Source organism: Psammomys obesus, unplaced genomic scaffold (genome assembly GCF_907164565.1).
Source record: "Psammomys obesus unplaced genomic scaffold, mPsaObe1.curated_primary_1811, whole genome shotgun sequence".
Classification (NCBI taxonomy): Eukaryota; Metazoa; Chordata; class Mammalia; order Rodentia; family Muridae; genus Psammomys; species Psammomys obesus.
This window is the reverse complement of record NW_026585643.1, coordinates 2,731,665-2,743,113: the sequence shown is the minus strand read 5'-3', so window position 1 is coordinate 2,743,113 and position 11,449 is coordinate 2,731,665. Positions and strand designations below refer to the sequence as shown.

General features: G+C 35.8%; 1 protein-coding gene across 5 annotated transcripts in view; it reads left to right on the top strand.

The window, feature by feature from the left end:
* Positions 1-11,449, top strand: part of Pspc1 (paraspeckle component 1) — an 85,562-nt gene that overhangs the window by 32,832 nt on the left and 41,281 nt on the right. For 4 of the 5 annotated variants that reach the window (XR_008721197.1, XM_055616740.1, XM_055616713.1 and 1 more), the window contains exon 6: positions 2,196-2,301. Coding sequence is in view for 4 of the 5 variants with exons in the window: in XM_055616740.1 (XP_055472715.1) it covers positions 2,196-2,301 (106 nt within the window). In the remaining variant the exon portion in view is untranslated. Of the gene's footprint in view, positions 1-2,195; positions 2,302-3,242; positions 3,412-11,449 lie in introns of those variants that run through there. The other variant, XM_055616722.1, reaches the window with a different exon arrangement.

Genomic DNA, 11,449 nt, shown 5'->3' with positions numbered 1-11,449 from the left:
TGTGTGTGTGTGTGTGTGTGTGTGTGTGTGTGTGTGTGTGTGTGTGTATAGACGTGGGGGGGGGGCGATATGAATATGAACACATGCCTGCCAAGGCCAGAAGAGGACACTGGCTCTCCTTGACCTGGAGGTACAAGCAGTTTTGATTGACTCTCTGTGGATACTGAGACCTGAAGTTTTGCAGGAGCAGGACATGCTCTTAACTGCTGAGCCATCTCTTCAGTTCCAGAAATCTTGCTATGAACCCTTGAGTTTTCTCTCTGGCAATGGAAGAAATACTTTAGTAAACATGTATTTTGTGGGTAAGATTTTACATAAGCCATGCAGTTTGCAAACTTTGCTGAGATTCTGAACAGAGAAGGCCAATTTATAAGAGCAATTTAGAATAAAAACTTGATACTGTAGGGCATTGGCTGTATATATCTTTGACGCTTTTGGAGACAGGTTTTCACTATGTAGCCCTGGCTGGCTTGGAACTTGATTTGTGGACCATACTGGCCTTGAACTTTCAGAGATATGCCTGTCACTGCTTCCTGAGTGCTGAGATTAATGGCTTATCCCACTGTTTTTACTACTTAATCCACTATTTAAATTACTGTTTTACTTATATGTGTGTGACATAAATATTTCAGTTTGATTTAATGGCAATATCACATGAGAATTTTGCTTTAGTGTAACTGTTTACTGTCTTAATTATTTTATAGCTTAATTATGACTTTAATATTATATACACACATAATAGTGAAGTTTGCTTCAACAAATTTTTTAAAAAAATTTTTTTTTCTAAGCTGGGCACAGTGACACACATGCTTGTAATCTCAGCACTCAGGGAAGCAGAGGCAGGTGGACCTCTGTGAGTTCAAGGCAAGCCTGGTCTACAAAGGAGTCCAGGACAGCCAAGGCTACTCAGAGAAACCCTGTTTCAGGGAGAAAAAAAAAAATTTTTTTTTTTTTTTTGTTTTTGTTTTTTTAGCTAAGTAGTGGTGACACATGCCTTTAATCTTAGCACTTTGGAGGTAGAGCCAGCTGGGTTTCTGTGAGTTTAAGATCAGTCAATCTACAGAGTGAGTGTCCGTATCTATATTATTATATACATAAATATATAACATATGATTTATGTTATATATTTATTTAAATTATGTTATATATTTATGTATATAATAATATGTTTTTGTGTTTTAGTGTTTTGCCTGCATTTATGTATATGAGCCTTATGTGCATCCCATCCCCGTGGAGGTCAGAAGTGGGTGTTGGAGCCACAGAAATTGGTGTGAGCCACCATGTAGATGCTAGGAACAACTTGGGTCTTCTTTCTGAGCGATCTCTCTAGACATAGTAAATGTTTCTTGACAAGGACAAAATAGCAATTATGTTAGGTCTGTTGATATCTAGCTCTACTACTTTGCTAATGTGGCCCCAAAGTAGCCATAGACAGTAAATGACCGATTTACAAGTTTTGTATTGACAGCAAGCTTCCTTATTGGTTTAATGAACAAAGAGAAAAAAAGGCTTTATAATACCTTTTGCATAGTTGGTTCTTTGTGCTAATGTACTTTCAGTTTCTTTATATTAAAGTTTATTACATAAATTATATATAAAGGAATTCATTATGACGTTTTCTCATATATGTAATATATTTTAGCCATATTCAACCCCATCAGCCTTTCCCTTTCATTCCTGCTGTTCCCCTTCATCCCATCTTTGGTTAGACTTTGAATATGACTTTTGCTATGCAGGTTATAGATTCTCTCTTCCTTTTAACCCCTTCCTCTCTTTTACCCTCTCCTAGCACTAGATGAACCCCTTTGGTTCATGCTTTGTGTATGTTACACTAGTCTTTTACCACTGAGCTATATCGCTTGTCTTTGTTTTAGTTCAGACAACTTCCTAGGCAGTAATCCAAGCTAGATTTAAACTTGTGCTCCTTCTCTCTCAGTGCTCCACTGAGGAGGTTACAGTTCATCATTACAGCTCCATGATATAAGCCGAGTTATATATTGTGACTTTGTTTGTCTTTTGGTTGCTCCTTGATTTAGAGTTTTGTAGCAAAATAGAAGGCAAAGTTTAGGATGCCATAAGCAGTCCTTAGTCACAAACTTGGCATATATAATGTAACTTACAGAAGCCTCTCCCCACCTCATAAATAAAGTACCTAGTGGCTCTAATGCTGAAACTTTTTAAAACAATGTTCTCAGACATGAAGAGGAACATCGTCGTCGTGAAGAAGAAATGATCAGACACAGAGAACAGGAGGAACTGAGGCGGCAACAGGAGGGCTTTAAACCAAACTATATGGAAAATGTAAGTAGGATATTGCTTAACCAGATGACTTAATATATTGGATGCTATGTGTTTAGAACTTTGGATTTTGTTTTTTTCAGAGTTTTTTTCTAATTTCTGAATTTTTCATGGTTGTTACACTAGTGATTTTGTTATTGTTTTGTAAGAAGTTCATTAGTTTCTGGACTTATAAAATTCATAACTTAGGAAATGGCTATTTTAGGTTTTCTGTTTTAATTGATTGGTAAAAATACATGTTCTTTAATAGGATACCTTGATACATGCATCTTCTATGCCTGACTTTTTATACTGTACTGTTTGAAGTCTTTATTTTTGAAAGTATCAGATATAGTGTCCAATCATAACACCTCTAAATATAGAGCTGAACTTTTTCATCTTGAACATTATCTTTTCTGAATTATTTTGTGTAAAATACTTAACTTCGTCCAATTTTGTTAATCAGTCTGTTAATATTAACTGTTTAAAGCCCAGTTTGCAAAGATTATAAATGGATTTGTATGGTGGGGTTTGTTGTCTGATGTAGTCCCATCAGTTTTAGTCTGTAGGCACTCTCTCTCTCCCTGCCTCCCTCCCTCAGTCCCTTCCTCCCTCTCTCTTCTTTCCTTCTTTCCTCTACCTACCTACCTACCTACCTACTTACTTACCTACACAGTATACTATTATGTAAACTAGAGCAACTCATGTATAGCATTTCCTGTTTACAGGTTATTCAGCACCTTCTTTTGTTCAGGTTGCTCCAGGTTTAAATTTAAAAAGAAAATATTTATTAGGGTTTAGGAGCTTGTGCCATGGTGTATATGTGTGGAGGTCAGAGGACAACTTTGTGGAGTCTGTTGTGTTCTCATATTTTACGTATTCTGGGGATCAAATGCAGGTCTTCAGGCTTGCTCAGCAAATGCCTTCTCGCTGGGCTTATGTTTTTGTTTTTTTTTTTTTCACAGAGATGGTGGCTCCATGAATACTTCAAAAATTCTCTTAAGTTCTTAATGATAATTTAAAACTAGAGTTTCACTGTTCATTTGAAAGAATGACAGCTGTAGTCTTTTTCTGAAAAATACTCAGTTTTGGTTTTGTTTTTTTTTTTTTTTTCTATTGTCAAAGCCAACTAAAACTTATTTAATACATTTCTGAGGCTGAAAGTATTAAGTCTTTGGTGCTTTGCGGCGCCCCCCCCCCCCCCCCCCCCCCCCCAGTTTCTGTTCTCATTATTTTCTATATGGAAATGGCTAGGGTTTTGTTGTTGTTTGTTTTTAAATAGAATGAATAAACATATAAAAAATCTTAACTGCTAGTAACAAAAAAATGTGTGACCTACTATCAACTAAATAGTCTTTGGATGGAAATTATGTGGCATTTAAATTCAGTTAGAAAAATGTTCATAATTGTTCTATCACCAGATTAACTGATGAAAACATTGTAAGGCCTTTTGAATTTTTATTTATTAATTTATAGCTTTACCTTTTAGTTGTCTTTTCCTTCTTGGGTACTTAGCATTTAATGATTTAGACTGTAATTTCAGTTTTGAACATAAATTTGTTGGATTTATCAATGTAAAGATACTGTATAATAGGAAGTAGACTCCGTATTTCCAGGCTAATATTTGTTTTCAGTCTTCAAATAATAATTGTATGTAGGTTATGTTGATAAATTTCTTAGAGAATTTCCACTATGGAAACAGTATCTACTCCTTTTATTTACTTGAATATTCACTAAAGGATTCTGTTATAATAGCTACATATTAACTTCCTTCGTATTTTTCCTGACATGAACTGTACATGTTTTATAATGAACATAGTTATTTTTAATGTTATTAATGCTATTCTAGTGGGCTAGAAAGGATTAAGTAAAATATTCCTTTTCTAACCTTTTAAAGAATCTTTATATTTCTAAACGTAAGTTGGTCACATCATAAATGCAGTTGTAGACTGTTTTTGAAATAATGGCATTTTTTTTGCTTTGTGGAAATTATGACATATTACTATAATATCTCTGTAGATATTAATAATGAATGACTGGTTTTAATTTTGCTCTTCTACCATAGAACTTAATAGGAAACATTACTTCATTTTAAAATTGAGTTATGAATTTCTTAAAATTTGTAAGGTAAATTTTTTGCGTGTGCATGTGTGTGTGTTGGATTGGAGGAGGGTTCATGAGTGAATGTGAAGATTAGAGGACAGCTTTTTGGAGCTGGCTTTTGTATGGATTCTGAAGATGAAACTTCAGTGTTCTGTCTAACTAAGAGTTTTACTTTACTTGTTGAGCCATCTTGCCGGCCCTGCAAGGTTTTGTTTGTTTTGTTTTTGTTTTTTGAGGCAGGGTTTCTCTTTTTAGCCCGGGCTGTCCAAATCCTCACTCTGTAGACCAGGCTGGCCTTTTTATGAGATCCTCCTGCCTCTGCCTCTGGAATGTTGGTGTTAAAGCTGTGCACCACCACTCTTCTGGCTTTTTTTTTAATGATTGAAAAAGAGTAGGCGTGTTACTTCTGTGTGGATGTATGGCATTTGTGTGCAGGTGTGGGTCACCTGGAGGTAGAGTTACACACAGGCCGCTGTGAAGCGCTTGAAGTGGTTGGTGGGATCTGAATCCTGTTGTCCTGCGGAACTGCAAGTGCTCTCAACTGCTAAGACATTTTATCAGCCTCTGGATTCATAATAAAAATCACTTTCTTGCAGGAAATTTTTAAATTGGTAAAATTTTACATCTAATGAACTTTGAGAATAGATAAATTAGACATTTAAAATACTCAGGCTGATTTTATTAGCATTTCTAAATTAGATTGTTTAGTATTTCATAAGATTATTTTACTAGAATAGGATTAGATGCTATATTTAAACATCTAGATACTTTTCAATTTGTTAGAAAAAGTAGTTTTGCATACTTAAAGCCATGTAACAGAAATCTGATTAGAATATTAAATTATGGCCTGAGACCACTGCCCTTTATCATACTACCAAACTTTAAAAATAAACATGCTACTTGTGTTTTTAAAAGATTTTTTTACTATTATTATTTCTTGTTTTTTTTTTTTTTTTTTTTTTTTTTAAGACAGGGTTTCTCTGTGTAGCCTTTGCTGCCCTGAATTCACTTTGTAGATTAGGCTGGCCTTGAACTTACAGGAATTCACCTGCCTCTGCCTCCACCTCCCTTTGTGCTGGGATTACAGGCTTGTGCTACTCTGGCCATCTACAAGATTTTTGAGGTGGCTTCTAGGTGGCTCAGCGTGGCAAGTCACTTGCTTTTCAATTGCTGGGACCCACACTATGAAAGGAGACAATTGACTTTCAGAAGTTGGCCTCCGATCTCCACACATACTCTGTGTCATATGGACAAAAAGACTCCTAAAGATTGTTGGGGAGGTGATTCAAGAGAGTAAAATATTGGCTGTGCAAACATGAGGACTTGAGAGCTGATGCATGGTCAGGCATGTTTGTAATCCCAGCAGTGGTGGAGGGGGTAGGGATAGAGGGTAGAAAGAAGAGGCAGTCTAAGACCAGCCCATCTGCGTGATTTCCTGTCCAGGTTCAGTGAGAGAGCTTGTCTCAAAAACCAAGTTGGAGAAGTAATTGGAGGAAGACATTCCCCTGTCAACCTCTGCTCTTCACTTGCTATCCTATGAGCAAAGGTACACACACACACACACAAACTTGTTGAAGGTTGGAAGTAGTGCCATATACTTGAGGTCAAGACTAGCCTGTCTCAAAACCAAAAGTAAAAGTGAAAGTTCTTGATTAAGAATTTAAAAGCTGGGTTGATAAGATGGCACAGCAAATAATAGTTGCTGCACAGTCGGATTACCTTAATTAAGATTCTCCAGGACTACACAGTCATTTAGAGCCAGCTTTCAAAGGTTGCCTTTCATCACCATATGCGTAAAAAAGAGAGAAAAAGCACAAGTGAGTAAATGAATGAATGCAAAGGCAAATGGAAGAAAGATACCAAAGACCAATTTTAATTTATTTATAATACTTGAATTTTGTTGAATCATCAGTTGGAATATTTATAATTTATTCTTATTTTGAAAGGCTACACAGATACTATATTCTGAAGAGCTGTTATATTTCAGTTATATTTAATGCTTGAGAACTTAATAACAATGGAATTAATACTTAAGAAGGAAAATCAGAGGATCTACTTAGAAGCTTTTGGTTTTATTTTTTGAGACAAGATCTCACATAAATAAATCTTAAAAAAAAAAAAGAAATGGAAAAAAGAGAGAGAGAGAAGGTCTCACTATGTAGAACAGTCTGGCCTGGAATTCATAGAGATCCACCTGGGTATGCCCCTGGAGTGCTGGGATTACAGTGTGCCACCACGCTCAGCTAGATGAGAAACTGTAAGCACAAGGCTTTTAGCTTTATAATGTTACTGTTACTTTAAATAAACCAAACACTAAACTAAGTCTTACAGTAGTACTTGATTCATTTCAGCAATTTTTTGTTAATGTCCAAGTATTGTGTTAACGGGTATTTCAAAGCAGTTTTTACATTCTTGTATTTGGAAAATGTGTCTTTGGAAAAAATTACTTAACGATCTTAATTCCTTTTTGTTCTTTTTAAACTTTAAAATTAGGCCATTTTTATGTGTTCTTTTTTTCACTGTTCAGTTTAGTGGAGTCACATGGTAAGTTGACCTTGTCCAAATCAGAGCCAAAGCAGGTGTTCTTGGTTAGTTTAAGGGTCTGCCTCTCAATTTGTCATTCTCTTATTGGATATACGTCAACAGTACTAAGTATATGAGGCCATGAAGTATATATTTTATTTCTTTAGTAATATTGTAGCATAGGATGAGGATTAGCACTTAACTATTTAGACATATTTTTGTCAGCATTGAACAGAATTATTTTTTAGACACTTTTTTTCTTTTTTTTTTTTAGAATTCCAGGGATATAATTTTAAGTTGTCAGTCTTATTTCATACCTTTTTTTAAATTTATTTTGTTATTTAGAAAATGCAACTCTTTGGTAATAGCTGTTGTAATTATAAATGTGATAGTTTTCAGTCATGTAACATGTCCTACTTTCACTACCTTAATTATTTTTATTTTATATGTATGTGTGTTTTTTCTGCATGTATTTGTGTGTACTATGTGAGTGCCTGGTGCCTGTGGCGATCAGAAGATGGCATTGCATTCCCCTGGTACTGGAATTACAGTTCTGAGCTGCCACATGGGTGCTAGGAATTGATCACAGGTCTTTTGAAAGAGCCGCTAGTGCTCTTAACCACTGAGCCATCTCTCCAGGATCCTCTGTATATGTTTTTTTTTTTTTTTTTTTTTTTTTTCCCGAGACGAGGTTTCTCTGTGTAGTCCTAACTGTCCTGTTACTCACTATGTAGACTAGGTTGGCTTCAAACTCAGATCCAACTGCCTTTGCCTCCTGAGTGCTGGGATTAAAACATGCACCACCATGTCTGGTGGAATTCTTTCTGGAATTTTTGATAAGTGTACACAAAGAACTTGGGAATCGCATATGATGTATCAACTATTCAAGTTGTGTTCCTTTGTCAATGGTCTTCCATTGGTGTACCCCTGTCAAGGCTGGAAACAGGACTGAGGCTGAAACTCAGCCAAAAGAGTGCTTAATTTAATATGCATGAAGCTCTGAGTTCATCCTATACGGCACAAACCCAGCATGATGGTACAGGCTTGTAATCCCACCACTGGAGAGATGGATGCAGGAGGGTCAGAAGGTCAAGGTTATTATTGGCTATGTAACAGGTTGGAGGCCAGCCTAGGCTACAAAAAACCCTGACTGAAAAAGAGAGCAAAAAGACCCAGGAATGAATGAACCTGTTATAATTGAGTAGTAGCACACCCCTGGCACCAAAAAAGTCAAATAAGTGCAAAAAGGTGTGGGAGGAACAAATATAGTCAGTGATTTAAGAACACATTGTTTTTCATCTGACTTAGGAAGAGCTTTTTTATTTGAAGATGGGGAGTTTCTGTAGAGTCCTGGCTGTTCTGGAACTTACTCTAGTCTCGAACTCACAGAGATATGCCTGCCTCTGTCTCTTGAATGCTGGGATTCAATACTTGTGCCACCACTGCCTGGCTTATTCCTGCACTTCTTTTGTTTGTTTGTTTGTTTGTTTGTTTGTTTGTTTTATACACAGGGTCTTACTATGGATAGCCTACAGTGGCCTGGAACTTGCAATTTAGATTAGGCTGGCCTCAAATTTAGAGATCTTCATGCCTCACTGCCTCTGCCTCCCTGTTCCTGGGAGCAAGAGTGTGCATGCCACTGTTCCCAGTAAGTCCCTACACTTGGGCATAGTATTTAACAAACTAATGAAAAATACTTGAGATCTACCAATATTTTGAATCCATAGGTTTATGTTAGAGGCACAGCTCTGGATTCTAAAATGTTGGAAAACGTACCAACTTTTTTAGTGAAGCTTCAGAGGCACTTAAATATGTTGAATCACCATGGTAGTAATACGAATTTTCCCTGATAAATGGGCTTGGGGAAACGGGAGAGAGTTGGGGATTCATATATACAATTTAAACAGTTCAGCATTCCATGTGAATAGTGCCTTCTAGATTTGGATGTCAACCTTGAGTTGGTCTCTCATACTATTTGTATGTAGGAGATGTGGTCTCACCTAATGGTATTGTTATTTTTTTTAGTGATTTATTTTATCTGTACCAGGGATCAGCAGACTAGAGAAGGCCTGCTCAATCTGCATGCCTTCTGTTTTTATAAATAATTTTGAAACACCAAGATTGTTAATACTTGCTTTGCCTTACAGAGCCCAAATTGACTAGTTGTGAACAAAGTAAGATTCTATATCAAGAGTTGATGGCACACAAAGTCTAAGAATATTTGGCTCTGTTTGCTGATCCCTGATCTAGAATCAGTTTGATAATTGAGGGATCTTTTAAAAAAAAAATGTGGGTGGCTCGGATTATCCAAACTCGACAGTCTGTAAATTACAATGCAAATTAATTAATTTATGTTTTCTTTCCAGTGTTTTTAGAAGGCCTACTGAGCAGATCTGCTCATATCGTAAGAACCAAGGTTCCTGAGGAATCCAAATTAGGTTCATGATAGTCTTATAAAGTCAGAGCAAGAATTAAGGAAACAGCTGCTAAAGTGACGCTGCCAAACATGATTCTTTGTGGGTTTCCAAATATTTTTAGTTCTCTAACTCTTCTTCTTGATTGTTAGTGTCAACTTTGCTATGTTATTGCTATTCCCATGTACATCTTTTTTTGTGTTTTATATGGGTGTTATTTTCCATTACTTTCATGATTTAATTATACAACTTGAGTTGCTCTGGTGTGACATGTACAGAACTCAAAACAGGTTTGAGAATAATAAAATTTCAGTAATTGGAGATAGCAAAGAGGAATGACAACTATTGTTGCTAACGAGAGCGTAGGTAGGTACACATTTTCTGAAATGATTTATGTATTTTCTTTGATAGTAATTTTGTGGTTTCCACATGGTTTATTACAATATTCTTTTCTTGTTATCTAATGAGTAATTTGATTGGCTTGCAATTGAAGATATTTTTCTTTTCAGAGGAGTGGCGAGGAGTCAACTGAGCATTCAAAGGACATTTTACAAGTAATTCATATGGCCTTTTCATCTGTGGAAATAATTGAGGGAATTATACTGAGGAAAGGGTTTGTTTTAGACTTTGACATGACTTGCGAGTCAGCTAGTTGACAGACTTGGACATGTTGTTAAAACCCAAAGTTATAGTGATGCAGTGGTCTTGCATGGAATGTTTTATTTGTATCCATTTTGGGTTATTACTCTTTCACTTAATTTGTTCTTTCTATTAGCTAACGACTTCTAAATATTGGGGAGGGTATATAATTTTTTAGGAACTTTTTTTTATTGAGTGCATCACAAAAGAACGAGGAGTCTTGGTTGTTAATTAGAACACCATCTGCAGCTGGGGTACATAACTGAAATAACTTAGACGTATGATTAAACAAAAATGCACTTGTTAAGCTTCTGATATTTACTCATATTATTGGAATGTTCTTTAGGATTTTGATAATTAGGTCTATTTGAATCAAAAGTGTTTGTCAGGGACCTGAAGAGATGGCTCATGTGCTAAGAACACTGAAGGCTTTTTCCAAATCAGGGCTCAATTCCCACACCCATATATGTCAGGCTTACCTCTTGCTGTATTTCCAGCCTCAAAGGATCTAGTACCTTTTTCTGGCCTCCAAGGGCACTTGTGTGCTTGTGGTACAGACATTCCGGAAAAACACCTGTTATTTTTATTTAGATACTTAACTCTTAAATACACTAAATATTAGTTTTAATAATAATCTAGTTATAAACTTAAAGTTTTCATGCAAATTGGAGCAAGTAAATAGAGTATTCTAAATTGCTTTTTTTTTCTTCGCCATTTAGACCAGACTGACCTTAGTAATAAGCTCCTGCTTTTTCCTCCCAAATGTTGGGGTTAAAGGCGTGTAACATCACCCCCAGCTATTAAATTACTTTTTAAAAATAGAAGACTTAGCAGTGGTTTGTTAAAAGAATCACAGTCAGTCTATTAAGATTATGAAAGGGCTTTCTTTGTTTTTTCTATGATTCATATGTAAAAGTTTTTTTCTGACTACATCTGATGGAACTCATTAGAATATCTTATTTATGTTTTATTCATCTTATTAAGGGACAACTTGGTGTTTCAGAGGAAACATAACCCAGACATTCATATATTCTCATTCTCTTTTTCTCTCTGTTTCTGGAAATTGTTTATAATATATATTCTATGTAGACACATTTTGTATGCTACCTCTGATTATTCTCAGCTCTAATGCTTTTCATTTTTGCTTGTTTTTTAGTACCTATAGATTACATAATAGTTTCAAAATGGTTTTTATTGTTATGCTAAGTAATTAAAAGTCAAGATTTGTATGCTTGTAATATAGTTATTAGATACAGGCTGACAGAATTAAATGGCTGGTGTGTGAGTGTGTGTGTGTGCGCGCGCTCTCCACTCCCTCATGCTAGTGTAGGCCAGAGGGCCTGGAACTTCTAATCCTAGTACTCTTTAGGGTCAACCAGGAGGATCACAATTTGAGGCCACCCTTGGATGCTACATATGGAGGAAGAAAGATAGGTGGGTAGGGAAATAGATAGATAGATAGATAGATAGATAGATAGATAGATAGATAGATA